The sequence below is a fragment of the Dromiciops gliroides genome, chromosome 3, assembly GCF_019393635.1.
Source record: "Dromiciops gliroides isolate mDroGli1 chromosome 3, mDroGli1.pri, whole genome shotgun sequence".
Classification (NCBI taxonomy): domain Eukaryota; kingdom Metazoa; phylum Chordata; class Mammalia; order Microbiotheria; family Microbiotheriidae; genus Dromiciops; species Dromiciops gliroides.
This window is the reverse complement of record NC_057863.1, coordinates 545714062-545732945: the sequence shown is the minus strand read 5'-3', so window position 1 is coordinate 545732945 and position 18884 is coordinate 545714062. Positions and strand designations below refer to the sequence as shown.

General features: G+C 39.2%; 1 protein-coding gene across 1 annotated transcript in view; it reads left to right on the top strand.

Moving 5' to 3' along the window:
• The first annotated feature begins 19 nt into the window (after positions 1 to 19).
• Positions 20 to 18884, top strand: part of XRRA1 (X-ray radiation resistance associated 1) — a 122317-nt gene continuing 103452 nt past the window's right edge. Inside the window, exon 1 of the mRNA XM_043997609.1 lies at positions 20 to 176. Coding sequence (XP_043853544.1) covers positions 162 to 176 — 15 coding nt within the window. The 5' untranslated portion in view covers positions 20 to 161. The remainder of the gene's footprint in view (positions 177 to 18884) is intronic.

Sequence of the window (18884 nt, the reverse complement as noted above, 5' to 3'; positions counted from 1 at the left end):
CTGGGCCCCGTGGCGTCCTGGTTGCTAAGGGGCGAGGAAAGGAATGGCGTCGCAGACAAACAAGCTCCGTGCCGGCCCGGGCCCCGGCTCCGGCCGCGGAGGAGGAAAAAGCGACTGAACCACTGCACATCTCCTTCCCGGGAGTGGGGTAGGAGGAGGAGATGCTGCCGGGTCAGGTGCGGCTGGAAAGTTTTGGGAGCTCTTGGGTGAGGGAGGAGCGGAAGGGCCGCAGAAGGGGAGGCGGTTGGCTCAGAACCGAGTCTGTAATCTTGAATACTCTGGCCCTGGGGCAACGTAGACAGGTCGTGCTCCCCGGTATCTCACACCTCCCAGGTTATCTCGGTGGCATTAGATCCAACTTTGCGGTAGTATAGGCTGTGTGACCCCATATTTTGGGCACCCCTGTCACTTGGTACTGACTGGCATTCAAAACCTTTCCCAACCTGGCCCTCTCCTGCCTTTCCGGTCTCCTTATACCTTAGTTCCCCCCACCCACCCAGGGTCTCCAGTGACCCTGGCTTTCTTGGTGTGCCCCCCACATGACACTCCATTTCCCGACTCCGTGCTTTTCCCAGGCTGTCCTCCATATCTGGAACGTTCTCCCTCCCTGACTCCCCTGGCTTCCTTCAAGTCTCAGCTAAAGTCTCACCTTCTGCTAGGAATCTTTTCTGCTCCCCCGTAACCCCCACCTAGTGCCTTCATGCTGAGATTACATCGCATTAAGACTGTATGTATATTGTTATTTGCATGTTGTGAACTCCTTGAAGGAAGGGACTGTGTTTTTACTTTTCCTTGTAATGAGCTTAGCACAGTGCCTGGAACATAGTGACTTAAAAGCACTTAAAAATATATTTGACTGACTAATTAACTGACAGGTTCAGTGCCCTGCGTACTATCCCTTGTGGGTGGGCACTCAAGAGCCTCCATCAAGGCATTGAAAACTACCTTTTGATAGTCAGCTAGAGTGCACAGTTAGTATAAGACAAAGGCATTTACTGAAACAGTAAGAAAAGCTGTAAAACATCTCCCAATAAACCCACACACATTCCCACAAATACAGAGTGCCAGAGGGAAAATGGTTATCCGCCCATAGAGTTCACAGTTGGAGAGGCCCACAAGTAGAAAACACATGTGGTCAAGACCATTTACACCTCTGGCTCTGTGGGATGGAAGGAACAGGATCCCTTCATGGCTTGCTGCATCTATTTTGGGTTGCTCTTCTGGGACCACTGGGACTCTCTGTCTTGGAAGATAATGCTCGGATGCTTAGTCATAGTGTCCATAATTTCCATTTGGGGGACTCATCTGAAATCCTGGCCTAGGACACTTCTAGGGACTTTCAGAAAGAACTGGCATCCATAATCAGGAGCATCAGCTCTGAGGCCCTCCTTCTCCCAAGTAGGATCCCATTTCCAGTCACCAGACTCTTTTCTACTCGATGTGTGTCTGCTTCTAGGAGACCAACAGTGAAGTAGGGAGATATCCTAGAAACATACTGTACTTTCCCAGAGGCAAACAGAAAAAAATGGTAAAGAATAAAGTCGAAAGATGGGTCTTTCCTCTAGAAATGACTCTTTCTTTCTAAAGGATATCAGGCAAAGAACTGGAAATTGAAGTGATGCCCGTCAATTGAAGAATGGCTGAACAAGTTGGGGTCTATGATCATGATGGAATTCTACTGTGCTATAAGAAATGATGAACAGGATGGTTTCAGAAAAAAAGAGCCAAGAAGACTCCTGTGAACCATTGCAAAGTAAAGTGAGCAGAACCAGAGAAGATGACGCATAGTAACAATATTCTAACAATGACCTACTGTGAAAGACTTAGCTATTCTGATCAATACAATGATCCAAGACCGTTCCAAAGGACCCATGAAGAAAAATTCTCTCCACCTCCAGAGAGAGCACTGATGGGCTCTGAGTACAGAGTGAAGCATAATTGTTTTTACTTTATTTTTCTTGCTTTTCTTTTTTTGCAACATGGCTAATATAGAAATATGTTTTGCATGACTTCACATGTATAATTGCTGTCATATTTTGTCTTTTCTCAATGGGTGGGGGAGGGGCTAGAGAGAAGGAGAGAATTTGGAACTCAAATTTTTAAAAAAGTGAATATTAAAAATAAAGGGAGGGGAAAAGCTACCAGGGCCAGCCAATCACAAGAAGTTCACTATGTACCATCAGTTGCCTTCTTCTAATGTATGAATACCCTATAATTCCATTGGATTAAAAAACTTCACACTTTATTGTCAGATTGTTTAGAGAATTCTTTTATACTCTATTGTTGGGTTATCTAGGAAAACTTTTTGCACTTCCTTTACATTTATCTATTCTTCTATGTTACTTTTTATGTTGTTGTTCAGTCATTTCAGTCATTTTGATTCTTTGTGACCCCATTTGAAGTTTTCTTGGCGACAATAGTAGAGTGATTTGCCATTTCCTTCTCTGATTTATTTTACAGATGAGAAAACTGAGGCAAACAGGGTAAGTGACTTGCCCATAGTCACATAGCTAATAAGTGCCTGAGGCCAGATTTGAACTAAGGAAGAGGAGTCTTCCTGACTCCAGGTCTGGTGCTCTTTCCACTGTACCACCTAGCTGCCCCTACTTACCACCCTAATAGTCTTTTGAGGTGGTAGGGTGAGGCAATGAAGGTTAAATGACTTGCCCAGGGTCACACAGCTAGTAAGTATCAAGTGTCTGAGGGCAGATTTGAACTCAGGTCCTCCTGAATCCAAGGCCAGTACTTTATCCACTGTGCCACCTAGCTGCCCCCTAATGTAGTCTTAGTATACACCATTGTATTAAACGTTCTTCTGTCACACATTATTATGTTATATACATTGTTGTATTAGACAATGTTCTCCATCACATGCCATTATAATATAGTCTTTGTTAATCTCATGTAATAGCTAGCCCTCCCATCACCCACCATTTTATTATAGTATAGTCAATCAGCATTCTCAACTTTCTCAACTTCAAGCCTTCCCATGATTTTATTAGTAACCTCATTTTCACTTTCAAATTGGCAACCACCCACATTCCCAGGGATGTGCAGTAGAGAAAAAAATGAGAGGCACTATGCCAGCATCCTGTCTCCCTGCTGCCGTCCAGCCCTCCACAGCAATGTGGCCAGTTCTTCATTGGGGAACAGTTCAACCACAGAGCTGAAAGGGAGATTAGAGATGACAGGTTCCCCCTTTCCCTTTTTTACCTCAGGTTTCTTTTGACATCACCATCCCTACCCTTCCCTGTCCCAACCAGTGTTGCACCTCCTTTCCCTTGTATTATATGGGTTAATTCATGTTACTATGTTAGGAAAAATGTATAAAATCAGAATTAATGTTTTGTTATACAGAATCATATGCAGAAAAGTATATTTTCAGGAATCTTTAGCAAATGATTATAGTTTTTGGTGGTTGTAGGAAACTAATACCCTATTTCCCATAGGTTCAATGTATCAACATTCATTTTTTTTAACTTTCTGGCCTTTTTCTAGGAATTTTAGCCCCATGAAAATTGAGGATTTGACTATATATATTTCCTATTGTTCCCCTTTCCCTTTCCCAGCGAGATATCCTTTTATCCATTCCCCCATAAGAGGGAACCTGGAGTACCATCTCTTTTCCACCTTGGGGCCCATTCCCTCTTCCCAGTCAATGATCATGGGCTCAGGCCTCTTCAGCTTCCTGGCTATGGGGAAGATATGGCCACTTAAAGGGAATGACCTACTACAATTCTAGTAAGATGGCAGACCACTGGACCTTAATATCTACCCAGCCAATGAGTCTTAAAATCCACTGAGTCTTTCCATCTGCCCCGCTACAGAACCCTAGGGAACCTCTGGGTCTTACTGTCAGTCCAGTAGCCAAACTCTTCTGCATGTGTTATTTCCCCCTATTAGAGGGTAAGCTTCATGGAATAAGAGACTATCTCTCACTTTTCAATGTGTATCTACAGCACATAGCACCATGCTTAGCACATAGCAAATGCTCAGTAAATGTATATTTATTCCTTCATTCAATGATTCTCATTTATTAAGTGCCTACTAGGTAGCAGGCACTATGCTATATACTAGGTATACAAAAGGAAAATAATCTGTTCCCTTAAAGAGCTTATGTGGAGGAATATCAAACACAAATAAGCAAACATGAAATATACAGTAACTAAATTCATGGGGCAGGGGCGCTAGTAAGTGGAGGTCAGGATAATTCTCAAGTAGAATTAGCTGAGCCAGAGAGTCAAAGGTGTGGGGGTGAGGAGGGAGGACAGTCCAGGAGACAGCAATGAAAATGGGAGTGTCCTGTACAAGGAAGAATGAGTAAACCAGTTTGACTGGACCTTTGAGTGCAAGAGAGGAATAACATAGCTTTATTAAATAGCTTTATTAAAGCTAGAAAGGTAGTTTGAATCCAAGATGTAAAGGACTTTAAATGCCAAATAGTGGAATCTATATGCTAGCAAAGAAGCAATAGGGCATTACATATACCTGTGCTTTAGGAATATCAGTTTTACAACCATGTATTAGTCTTCTCTATCACACATCATTATGTATAATCTGTATTATAAACTGTTTGTGTGGGGTTGATCCAAGGACTTCCTTGAGTGTTAAGGGTAGTGAGTCTTCATTTGAATATATCTTCCTATAGAGGGGATAGACTAGTCCTTTGGTGCCTCGTGGAGTATGGGTTTCATGGATTGGGGGAAACTGCCCTAAAATGAATTGCTGTCCCCCATTCCTGAGATACTCTCACTCATCCCAACTCCCACCTGTCACAAGCCCCATGTTTTTTTCAAGGTTCAGCTCAAGCCACCTCCTATTTGAGCTGATCCCTCTCAGCTGTTAGAGCTTATTAAGGAATGTTAAGGGGTCCTCTGAATGTGTCTTTTTTAGTTGCCATATTTTACAGAAATGTTGGACCCAAAGTATGCAGGAGGCCATGAATGTGTCAAGGACAAAGCCTCCTGCCCGCACCCCCCAAGCTGTATTTTTTGCATCCAAAGCTAGACATGTGTGTCCTTGGGAGTCAAGACAGTTTACCAGTCAGTCTGCACTAGGATGAGAAATTGCTTATGCAGCTGGGACCCTTGGAGATAGGCAAACCACCTTGTCTTCATAGGATAGCAGTTCTCAAGGAAAAGAAAGTGGCTTTTGGTGTCACCTTGCGCCTCCCCTTCAGGAGGGTTTTTGTCCTTTTCCCACCTTTACTGTACCTTACCCTCCCTGCCCCCACGCAATGCCCCTTTAGATAGAGATTTGGGGTACCTCCTCCTCCCTTTGTCCCACAGTTATAGAAATGCAAACTTCTGTATGCATTATGAACTCTTTGGGTTCCACATGCATATTCATTTCTCTTGTAGATTTCCTGTAAGTTTTGTGAAGTTGTGATTGCCTGTCGACAAGCCCTCCTCCCTGAAATTACTTTGGGTGTATTTTGTTTAAGAGAGGCAGTTTGGTAAAGTGGATGAAGAACTGGCCTCAAAGCCAAAGCAAAGACTATTCTGAGTTTACTATCTCTTAGGGGTATCTCTTCTCTAATACCATTGGCTGATTCTCCCATTGTAGGTGTGTTTTCCTCTCCCATTATTATCCTCAAGTAACCATTGCTCCAGTTCCATTTAAACGTTTGTCATCAACTATCTTTTACATAGGGATATTTACTTTGAAGATATAGCAAGAACAGAAATGTAACTATTTCCCCCAGCATCTAGAAGGCACACTCTCCTGTTTATCACCTGTCTCTGAGAATAGTGGGCTCAGACTTAATGGAGTTTTTACTTAGGATTGGTCCTACTAAGTTCATGTTCAAATGTGGCATCACTACCATATGAGTCGCCATCTCAGTTATAGCTAGGCTGGGTCCTGAAGGTAATACCTTGCTCCTCAGAGCAAAGATGCTGAACCAGCCACAAAATTTCTCATGGATTCTACTCTTAGACTCTCAGACCTTGGTTGGTACATTCTCTTGACATTGAAAAACTCACAAGATCATAGCCCCCAACCCCCATCACCTAAAATGAAACAACAGGTGCTGAGGCGGGCAAAGAACTAAGCCCTGTTACTCTGGGATCACATCAACTTTGGATGGGGAAATAGCTCAAAACTCCTCTCTCTCTAGAACATTGTCTGTTTCTCAATATGCTGTCTGGCAGAAGGAAGCCAGATGAAGTGACAAAGTTAAACCAAGAGAGAAGACCAAGGTCAACTAATGATGCCTTTTGAAGGCAGTCAGAATTCTGATTCTACAACTGCAGCTACTCAAAGAGGCCGCCCTTCACTACCTGGTCAGCAGTTAGGAACCAGGTTCATGATGTCTCTGTATGCTCCAGCTTTCTCCAAGGCATTTCCATTAAATGTCTCGATGACTTTCAGACATTTACTACCTATGTATCCCTGGGCAGGTTATTTAATCTCAGCCTCAGTTATTTTCTCATCTGAAAAATGGGAATGATAGCAACACCTACCTCACAGGGTTGTTTTGAGGATTAAATGGAAACATAAAGTGTTTTGCAAACATCAAAGAGCTATATAAATAGTTGCTATGAGCAAGACTCCACAGCCTCCCTTCAGTGTAAAGGATTGTATCCTAGGAGCAGCTAGGTGGCACAGTGGATAGAGTACCAGCCCTGGAGTCAGGAGGATCTGAGTTCAAATCTGGTCTCAGACACTTGACACTTACTAGCTGTGTGACTCTGGGCAAGTCACTGAACCCCAATTACCTCACCAAAAAAAAAAAAAAAAAAGAATTGCATCCTGGCACCCTGTGCATGTTCACAGGGATTGATTGGGCTCAGTTCAATTGTCCCATGGTAATGGGACCTGAGAGCTCAGGTCTTGCCTCTGATACCTGTTGTCTGTGTGGTCCTCACTCTGGCTACTCTCTAAGACTCTAAGTTGCAGACCTGCATTGGTAGAAGGAATTTCCTCGCCTGGGAGTTTCTTATGCCAATAAAATAATAGATGCAGCCTCATTCCCCCTTTATATTTATTCTGTATATACTCATATCTGTGTGAGTATACACACATATTTATGTTCACACACAAGCATATCCCCATATATGTATATGTATGCTTATGTGTGTAGGTGTATATATGTATGTATATATTTGTTGTCCCTCCCAGTAGAGTGTAAACTCTTCGAGAGCAGAGTTTTCATTGCTTCTTTCATTCTTTGTATTTGTATCTTCTGTGCTTTTCAGTGTTTCACACTGTAGGGGCCAAAATTAATATGGGGAGAGTTAATTGGGTGGCTTGCTATAATATTGGGGTTCAGAAAATAATGAGGGACCTCTAGGTCCAAAGTTTCCTCCCCTCCAAACTCCCTTTTTTAGTTATTTCTCCCAGGCCAATAAGAAAGGAGATTAACAGCCTCTTTTCCACAAACAAATCAGGTTTTATTAATGAGAATAAAATATACAGCAAAGGTGGAATTAATTAAGCCACTGACAAGGGAATAGGGAAAGAGGAAAATGGATAAGCTCCCAGGCTCTAGCAAAGGCTAACACAATCCCCAAACTTGCTTCCAGCTCAGCTAATTCAAAGAGCCGGATTCCTTTTTTATTAACTCACCACCTGGGGTCTGTAGTTTCAATAGGAAACAGCTGTGCAGCCTCTCAGCAGTCTGTACCCAGAAACTTACCAACAGGAACCTCGGCGAGCATTCCTTTTTCTGCTTTTACTTCCCCTCCTCCAAAAGGGAGGTCCTTCAAGCTGGATGTAGAGAGTGCTTCCCCTGCTGACATCAGCAGCATACATCACTCAGGGCAGGCCAGGTGTGGCCCATATCCAATCATTCCTAGCTGGTTTCCCAAGCAATATGATCATTCAGGTGGGACCCCTGGGTGTCTGCCAAATTCCATTATTTTATCACAGCACATGGTAGACGCTCAAATAAATATATCTCGATTAACTGAAACATAAAAGTAAATTCCCTTATACAGAAAAGTTCCCTTATACACTGGTGTTTGTCTCTGAAACAAAAAGTCTCTAAAGTTATAAATAGAAAGATAGATATACATATACATACAGAAAATTGTAATACTGTGTTCTTGTTACATATCATATCATTCTAAATATAGGCTGTACTCTTCTTCCAAATAACGTTTTTAGTAAACCTGATTGTTGCTTTATAATCATGATTTAATGAAAGAAACACTCAGAAAGTGGTGAAGACAGAGAAATGATGATAAAGATAAATTTATCTTTATTTGAATTGCAAGAAACATAAGCACGCTTTGTAGTAAATATATTTCAAAAAGTAATTTTGGGTAATGATGTGGGGGTGTGTGTGAATACCCATACATATATTTTCCTTTCAAAAGCTTCTCATTTTCAGAATGGAGCCCATATTCACAAAGAATTTATATTCAAAACAACATAATATATGCCCCTGTTTTTAAAGAGGGATCTTGTATATTTGAGGGCACAACCTGCCAAAATGTATCATTGAACATATCAAAAGATTCCGAGTTCACAGGACTCTCAGAATATGTATAAGGAAGGCTATGGAAGAATAATTTTGTTAACATTCCTGGTGACAATGTGAGGAGTCCTTTGACAAATCATTTAACTCTCTGAGCCTCAGCTTCATAGACTTACAAAGCATTAGTGTTGAAAGGGATCTCAGAATATATACTATCAGAGCTAACAGGAAATTTAAAGACTACCTAGTCCCTTAATTTTATAGTTGAAGAAACTGAGGTTGGAGTGCTTATATGACTTTCCTAAGGTCACATAGCAAGGATAGCAGGAACTAGAAACAGTCTCATGATTTCCCCAGCTCAGTGCTATTGCTTCTACATCCCATTAAATGTAGTAATATATGTGAAAACTGTAAGGTACTGTGCAATTGCCAGGAATTATTATGATCACATTTCATTCATTCATTCAGAAGTACCATATGGGTTGGAATATAAGCCATACTTTCCCTCCAAATCCAGGTCTGGCATACAATTGTTATTCTTTTCCAGTGTTTGTTTATATATTTTTGTCTTCTCAAAGAGGTTTCATTTTAGGGATATTGCCAACTTTGGGGGTAGCCTATACTTGACCGAACATAAAATTTATGTATATGTACAGAAATGAAATGAGTAAAAGAATTTTTGGAGTAATTGTGTCAGGAGCTCTGAGCACTTAATGCCTTTCCTCTGCCATCTTGGCTCTGCCTCCTAGAGGCACAATTAGAGTGAAAGCATTTTTAAAGTATATAAAGGTTATAGGTATAAAATATTATAGTGACTGTCCCACTTTCATCAGAGGGGAAGAGATTAATGAGAGATACAACTAGATATAGGTTGGGACTTGATTCTGGTTGTTGTGAGTCTCAAATGAGTTAATAAATGTGAAAGATATATGAAAAGTCCAATGAGGTTAGGACTTCTGGCAAGATAGTGAAACAAAAGATCCTGGCCAAATACAACTATCTTCACCTTAGCTTAAAAAGAATAAGAAGTGTGACAAATACAGTAAAAGAGCAATAAAAAAGGAAGAAAGAAAAGAAATCTTGCAAGGTATTGCTCACAGAAAATGTTATAGAACAACAATAAAGGTTGTATTTTCAAGTCTGTGCTCCACCTCTCCCCTCCCCTATTCTCCCACCCTGTGCTATGGACTTACTGTGGTCAGTGGTTATATTAGATACTGAATCAAAGTTTGAATCTGGCTAACTGTAGTAGGTGGGATGGGGTGGACAGTCATGAGGAGCTCTCGTTGACCACTTCTAAATTCACTGCATTTATCAGCTCCCCACTACCATTGCCATTTCAGGTCACATAATGAATATTCCTTGCTATGTGCTTCTCACCCAGAGAAGTGGCTACAGTGATTATTAAAATAAAATTTGAAATTAACCGTAAGTGAAGAGAATGAACACCAAGGCTTTTCATCATTCAATCTCAGTAAAGTCTCCCATTAACAATGATTCTATCAGACTCCTCTGCCTATTCATATGGTAAAGTTTGGGAGTCAAATCCCTATGAGGTGAGGGGGAAGAGCAAAAAGATTGAGGAAATAAATAAGCAAAGAAAAATTCCTGCTGAAATGAAAAAAATGCTATAAAATATGAGAATCCCAAGAAAAAACCACAGAGGGAGAGAATGATTCAGCAATAAATCCAGAAAAGAATATGGAATAGTCACAAGGATTTTGAAAGTGATTGGAAAGCCTAATAAAAGAACCAAAGAAAGAGATCAGATGTAAAATAACTATCCTAGAACAAAAGCTAAGAAACCTTAGTAAAGCAATGAACACTCTTAAAAAAAAAAGAATAGAGGATTCCAAAGTTCAGCAATCAAAGATCATTCATCTAGAGCTAGATGTCTAAAGGTAATTTATTCTTAACTTTTCATTTTACAGGTGAGTAAACTGAGGTCCATCAGAGAGGTTAGGTGACATCCCAGGTCACATAGGTAGTAAATAGAAGAGTCAGGATTTGAAGTCAGGACCCATGACTCTTATCTAAAAATATAAGTACAATGTTAAAACAACAACAGCAGCAGCAACAGAAAACAATGGAAGAATGAGATATCTTACCACCACCACCACCACCGCCACCACCAAAAAAAACCTGACCTGGAAGATGGGGCACAGAGAATTAATCTAAGAAGACAGGCTCAAAGAAGAGAAACTGACAAAACAGAAAATCTGTATCAAATTTACTTAAATTATGAAAGAAAATTGCCCACATTTAGAATCAGAAGGCAAGGGTGTTATATTGATAGAATCCCAAGGTTACACTCAGAGGGAAATCCCAGATAAAGCCAAAAAGTGTATTTGTCAAAATATATGGCTCCCAGGTCAAAGAAGAAAAATTGCAAACAGCTAAGAGACAGGTCTCATAGCAAAGAACCTCAATCAGAATCATATAGAACTATTTAATAAGTACAAGGATGAGAAAGTATTGTAATATGATCTATTAAGATGCAAAAGAAGTTAGCTTACAATGAAGAATAACTTTAACAAAAATTAAACATAATCTTACTAGGCAAAAAGAATTTATAACAAAATTTGTGACTTCTAGACCTCATTGTTTGAGAACATACAACTAAATAGAGACGTCAAAGGCAGTTGCAACAGAAAATTAAATTTTCATAAAAAGTTTAATTAAGAAAGGTAAACATAGTTTCACAACTCAAGTAGGCTAAGTGATGATTGAGGGCATAATACTGAAAGAGGAAGAAGAGATGATTTTTCCTTCAGAGCTCCACCATTTTGAAGAGCCAGTGAAGGAACAAAAGAGAGGAATGCTATTTTCAATATTCAAAAGGGGATTGGGGGTGGGGGGAATGCAGAGACCAGAAATAAGGAGGGAGGAATTTACAATTTTTTTTTTGTAATTAGAACACTACAAGAGATTGTTGGGGGTGGGGGTGGTATAAGAAAATAAGAACCTCATGAACTACATTTTTTTTTCTTTTCTTTTTTTTCACACAGCTAGTAAGTATCAAGTGTCCAAGGCCGGATTTGAACTCAGGTCCTCCTGACTCCAGGGCCAATGCTCTATCCTCTGTGCCACCTAGCTGCCCCACGAACTACATTTTTATCTGATCCAGGAGAGTAGGGATCTCATGAACTTTACTCTTACTGCTACAGGAGATATTTCAAAAATAAATCAATGAAAAAGTATAAACTAAAATAAGTGGGGAAGACTGGGCTGAAGCAGTGAAGAGTAAACGAGTACTTTGAGATAGAGGATAGAATTCAGATTGCCTCACATGAAAGGGTGGAAAAAAAGAAATATGAGATTTGTAGGGGTGGGGGAATCTCTAGCATCTATAACCATGAATGTGATTAAAATGGATTAGAAAACAAAACTTTTAAAATGTAAAGATTTATACAGAATTAAAATAAGGGAATGATGTAGAATTTATTATGTCTCAGTAGAATCCAAAAAAGTAGGAGTAGCAATATTTATCTCAGGCAAGTCAATAATAAAAATAGACGTGGTGGAGAAAATAAGCAAGGAAACTATAGTCTGTTTAGAGGCATCATAGCTCTTGGAATAATATCAGTATTAAAAATACATACAACAAATGCCATAGGATTTAAGTACTTAAAAGAAAAGCTAAAAAAAAAAGAATTAGGGGGCAGCTAGGTGGTACAGTGGATAAAGCACCAGCCATGGATTCAGGAGGATCTGAGTTCAAATCCAGTCTCAGACACTTGACACTTACTAGCTGTGTGACCCTGGGCAAGTCACTTAACCCTCATTGCCCTGCCCCCCCCCAAAAAAAAAGAAAAGAAAAGTTAAGTGAATTCAAGACAGACCTAGATGCAAGTCAATAATCATTGAGGATTTCAGCATCCTAATTTCAGACTTAAGGAAATTTAACAGAAAGATAATAGGAAAGAAGAAGCTGAATAGAATATTAGAAAACTAGATAGAATAGATCTTTGGTAATAAAGGGATGACAATCTTAAGAAATATCTGTATTTTGGGCATTACAGAGCCCCTTTACAATTGCAAATTGTTTTCCAGAATAGTTAAACCAATTCATAGCTCTATCAGTACTGTTTTACTATACCTACCTTGCCAGATGCTCTCTTAACATTGAATATATCCATTTTTATCATCTTTGCCATTTTGATGAGTATCAAGGAAACCTCAGTGTTGTTATAATTTATAGTTCTCTTATTATTAGGGATTTAGAAAAGTCTTTAATATAATAGTTGTTCATTTGCATATATTCTTTTTTATTCATAAAAGTGTCTTATTATTTTCCAGTTACATGTAGAAATAGTTTTCAACATTTGTTTTTTAGTTTGTTAGTTTTGGGGGTTTTTTGCAGTCAACGGGGGTTAAGTGACTTGCCCAGGGTCACACAGCTAGTAAGTGTCAAGTGTCTGAGGTCAGATTTGAACTCAGGTCCTCCTGAATCCAAGGCTGGTGCTTTATCCACTGCACCACCTAGCTGCCCCCCAACATTTGTTTTTATAAGATTTCTAGTTTCAAATTTTTCTCCCTCCCTCCTCTCCCTCCCCCCTACTCAAGACAGCAAGCAATATGATATAGGTTATATATGTACAATGACATTAAACATATTTCTGCATTAGTCATGCTGTGAAAGAAGAATCAGAGCAAAAAGGAAAAACCTCAAAAAAGAAAAAAAACATAGAAATAGTACATTTGTATATATTCTTCTCAAAAATTTTTATTTGTATCTTTTGATCATTTTTCTTTTGGAGAATGGCCCTTGGTATTATAGATTTGTGACAGCTTCCCTATATATCTTATATTTCAAGATTTTATCAGAAACATTTGATGTAGAATTTTTCCCAATTCTGTTCTTATTCTGCTCTGATAATTTTGTTTGTGTCAGAACTTTTAAACTCTACATAGGTTTTTTAAAAGTAATTATATAAGAAATTTCATTAAATATTTATCCCCTTTGAACCACTAATCTCACAAGTGAACTTATATCCCAAGGAGAGCAATAACAAAAAGAATGGTCACATTTATGACAAAATATTCATGGGAACTCTTTCTGATACAAAAAAAAAAGAATTAGAAACAAAATATGGATAGCTGTTGATGGGGAATAGTTGAACAAATTATCTTTTTAATATAATAAGCTATTCTTATATTGAAAGAAGTGGTGAAAATCAAGAATTCAGAGAAAAATCAATCAACTTACATCTATTAAGCACCTACTGTATACCCAAGGTTGTGCTAAGTACTGGGGATAAAAATTTAAAAATGAGACAATTTCTGCCTTCAGGAAATTTACATTTTACTGGAAGCAGGGGAGTAGAATGCAAAATATTCTATGATAAGATAATAAGCATACAAAATAAATATGTAGTAATGGGGTGGAGAAGACTGGCACTAACAACCAAAGGAAGAAGGAAGAAATTTTTAAAGAAAATGTCCTAAAAAAATGTCCTGAGTCTTAAAGGGAGCTAAAGTTCCAAAAAGAAGAGAATTCTAGTCATGGAAGTGGAGGAGTTCCAGGCCAGAAGTGGAATGTTGTGCATGGTAAACAGCAAACAGGGCAGTTTGTCTAGATCATAAGATGAAAAAGGAGGAGTAATATGTAATCAGCCTGGAAAGATAAGCTGGTACCAAATGATGGAATCTGGATTTTAGGCTACAGGTGATAAGGAACCACTGAAGGAAGCTTATTGAATAGAGGTGAGACAGAATAGTGCTTTAGGAATAACAGTTTGGAAACCATGAGGAGAATCAATTGGAAAGGACAGAGTCAAATGCAAAGAGACTAATTAGAAGGGTGTTGCAGTAGTTCTGATGAGAGGTGATGAAGGCCTGGATTAGGGAAGGCATGATACAAGTAGAGGAGCCTGGATGTGAAAGACATTGAGGGAGCAGAATCAACAAGACTTAGCAACAAATATGGGGAGGTGAGTATGAGAGTGAAGTAAGGTTGAGAACCTGAGTGTCTATAAGAATGGGAGTACTTTTGACAGAAATAGGGAATTTAGGAAGAGGGATAGGTTTGGGGAGAAAGATAATGAGTTCTGTTTTAGACATATTAAATTTGAGACACTTAGGTGACCTTCAGGCAAATATATCCAGTAGGCAGTTAGAGAAAATGGCAGATGTATATGATACATTGTAAAGAGCAAAGAATGTAGAATCAAGAGAACAATATAGACAAGGACTACAATAATAAAAATGAAAACAAATGGCAGCAGAACTTGAATTAATTGCTCTGACCAATTTTAGACCTAGAGAACAGAAGATGAAACACACATCCCTTCTCTTAGTAGAGATATAGGGGAAACATTATTGCATATATTGTGAGATGCAGTTGATTTGTCAGTCAGTTTTGTTTAACTTTTTTTTGTTGTTGTTACAGGGGAGGGTTCAGTGGTGGTAATATCAAATCAGTCAACAGGTATTTATTAAACATTTACTAAGCCCTGAGATTACAACAAAAGGCAAAAGCATACCCTTTCTTCAAGTAGCTCACAGACTAATGGAGAAGAAAATATGTAAACACCTACGTACAAACAAGATGTTTAAGGATCAGTTGAAGATAATTGACACATTAGCATTAGGCTGGACTGGGAAAGACTTCTTTCAGCAGGTGGAATATTAGCAGAGACTTGGAAGAAGTCAGGGGAGCCAGGAGGCAGAGTTAAGGAAGGAGAGAATTCAAGGCATGAGGAAATTTCCAGGGGAAATGTATAGTCAGGAGATGGAATGTTTTGTATGAGGAACAGCAAGGAAGCCACTGTATTTGAATCATAGAGCAGGTGGAGGGGGAGTAAAGTGTGATAAAACTGGAAATATAGGAAGGGGCTAAGTTAGGAAGGAAGGAAAGAAGTTAGGAAGGAAACATTTAATAAGTACCTACTATGTGCCAGGCACTGTGCTAGGAGCTTTACAATTATTATCTCATTTGATCTTCACAACAACCCTGGAAATAGGTTCTGTTATTTCCACATTTAAGTTGAAGAAACAGAGGAAAACAAAGTTAAATGACTTTCCCAGGCTCACACAGCTAGGAACTGTCTAAGGCTGGATTTGAACTCAGGACTTCCAGACTCCAGGTTCAGTTCTCTATCTACTGCACGACCTACCTAAGGGCTTTAAAAGCCAGTCCAATGCTTTTATATTTGATTGTGGAGGCAACGAGGAACCACTGGAATTTATCATGACATACTCCGGCCAGCAGTTTAGAAAGATTACTTTGATATCTGAGTGGGGGATAGATTTGACTGGGGAGAGACAAACTTGAAAGCTACTGTAATAATTCCAGTATGGGGTGATGAGAAGCAGCATGAGAATGATGACAGAGTCTGAGGAGAGAAGGAGATGTTACACAGGACTTGGCAACTGTTTGAATATCAGGTCTGAGAGAGAAGAGAAGAGAAGAGAAGAGAAAGCACCAGGCTGCAGTTCTCTTCCCTGTCACCATATGTCTTTGAGTACATAGCCCCTTGGTACCTGGGAATTCCTTCCTGATTTTGAGTGAAAGAATATTTTGAATGGGAAGTGTTCAGGTTTGAGTTTGGGAAATCCTGAGATCCCATCATAGATCTCACCAATGATTAGAATTATCAGTAGCAGAGTCCAGCAGGGTTGGGAGGTAGGAGGTGGGAGGTGACCAAGCACAACCTAGCACAACCTTAAGCTAGATGTGCCCAAGAAGTGGTCTTATGAGCCAATTCCTTCAGCCAGTCCTCATATTTCATGGTCTCCCTTTAGTCAAAAGCAAGCCATGTGGCAAGTCAGAAAAGGCTACAGAGTCAGCCCCAGTCGAGACCTTTTTAAAAATTGTCTGGCCTTTCCCAGATTGTCTTTGAGTGTACTTTTTTCTTTTTTTGGGGGGGGGGCAATGAGGGTTAAGTGCCTTGCCCAGGGTCACACAGCTAGTAAGTGTCAAGTGTCTGATCTGAACTCAGGTCCTCCTGAATCCAGGGCTGGTGCTTTATCCAATGTACCACCTAGTTGCCCCAGTGATTATACTTTTGAAAAATCCCACTTCACAGACTTCATGAAATCTACAAAAACAAAGATGCCAAAGTTATTTATGTCCTAAATTTTCCATTTAATGTTTTTACTTTCCTGTACCTGCATATGGAGTCTTCTGACAAACAGGGTCATTCTCAGTGCTACAATACTAAAAAGTTTAACATCAATAAGAAGGGTTCTGCAAGCAGTTCATTGCCTGGAGCTATATCTACTCCACTCAATCACTAACTCATAGATATAAAATTTTAAAACCCCAAGATAAGGTCATTTGAATAGGTGATAACAGTTTGGCTGTATTTCTACAAATCACCAAATGTATCATTTAAATACAGTAGAGACACTCCATTTCACAGTTTTTGAAAATAAATTTTTGTTAATCTTTTTTATTACATTGACTAAATCTCTCCCTTCCCCTTACCAGAGAGCCATCTGATGTAACAGTGCTTTTTAAAGAAAGAAAAAAAGAGAAAATCTTCAAAAAATACCAATACATTGAAAAAGTCTAAAAATGTTCCAACCCAATATATCTCCCACCTCTGCAAAGAAATGAGGGAATGAGGGGGCAGCTAGATGGCATAGTGGATAAAGCACCGGCCCTGGATTCAGGAGGATCTGAGTTCAAATCTGACCTCAGACACTTGACACTAGCTGTGTGACCCTGGGCAAGTCACTTAGCCCTCATTGCCCCACAAAAAAAAAAAAAAGAAAAGAAATGAGGGAATGTCTTTTCTCATATTTCTTCTTCAGGGTCATGTTTATTCTTATAATTCTGCACCGTTCACTTTCCATTGCTTTGTGGTTCTTTCTGTTCTATTGTTATAGTCATTGCGTATATTGGAGGTTTTTCTGGTCTGCTTCACTCTGTATCAGTTCATGTGAGACTTCTCTGAATTTCTTATTTGCCTAAGGACATCTAGCCCTGGGCTTAGAATAAGGAAGACTCATCTTCATGAGTTCAAATCTGGCCTCAGACTCTTACTAGCTGTATGGCCCTGGGCAAGTCACTTAGCCCTATTTCCTTCAGTTTCTTCATCTGTAAAATGAGCTGGAGAAGGAAATGGCAATCCACCCCCATATCTTTGCTAAAAAGAAAAACAAAAAAATAAAACCAATATGGGGTCACAGAGACTTGTACATGACTGAACAACAACAGCAACACAGTTTGTCTAGCCATTCCCCAGTTGATGAGCGTCTACTTGTTTCCAGGTCTTTGCTGCCCACAAAGTACAAATAAATTATAAAAATTTTGCTATATATGAGGACTTTTTTCTTATCCATGTCTTCCTTGGGCTTTATGCCTACCAATGGAATCTCTGGATCAAGAGGTATGGACATTTAGTCACTTTATTTGCATAATTGCAAATTGTTTTCCAAAATGGTTGTACAATTTGTAGCTCTACCAACAAAGAACTAATGTGCCTCTCTTCCCACATTAACTATTCAGATTTCTTTATTTTTGTTTTTTTTTTGCCATCTTTGCCCATTTGTTTGGTGTGAGGTGAAACCTCAAGTGTTTTCATTTACATTTCTTTTATTAATGATTAGGAACATTCCTAATGTGGTTTTTTAATAGTTTCTCTTAAGAACTGTTTCTTCATATTCTTTGCCTACTTGTTTATTGAGGAATGGCTTTTGGTGACATGTACACACATATGTATGTGTAGATTATATGTATATGTCTGAATGTGTATGTATATACATACATACATACATACATACATACATACATACATATATACTCTGTTAGTTGTTGATATATCTTGGATACCAAATCCTTATCTGAGAAATATGATACAAAGATTTTTCCAGTTCAGCTGCTTCATTTCTTAACCTAGATGCATTCATTTTGTTTGTGTAGCAGCTTTTTAATTTCATGTAGCCATTTCTGATTACACATAATCAGTAACAATTACATGAAAAATTAAAGCTTCTGTTCTAAACCGGACATGGGATAGAGGCAATTACGAAAGATAAAATTAATTTTTAATTGCCTATGTCTTGTTTGGTTAAGGATACATCTCCTTGGAGTGGAGGAGGGAGAACATTCTGGGCATGGGGGATACCAGAAAGAATGCCTAGAACCAAGAGATGGAATTTCTTGTTCATGTAACAGTTAGGAGGTCAGTGTCACTGGATCAAAGAGTATGTGTCAGGGAGTAAGGTGTAAGAAGACTGAAAAGTTTTGATAATTATTATATCCCCCAACACACATCTTTACCCTATCTTTTTTTGGGGGGGCAATGGGGGTTAAGTGACTTGCCCAGGGTCACACAGCTAGTAACTGTCAAGTGTCTGAGGCCAGATTCGAACTCAGGTCCTCCTGAATCCAGGGCCTGTGCTTTATTCACTGCACCACCTAGCCGCCCCCTTTACCCTATCTTTTAAGGAGAAATACTTAGTCGAGATGAAGCCTTCTGATCAGGACACAAGTATTTGATCTATTGCCTTC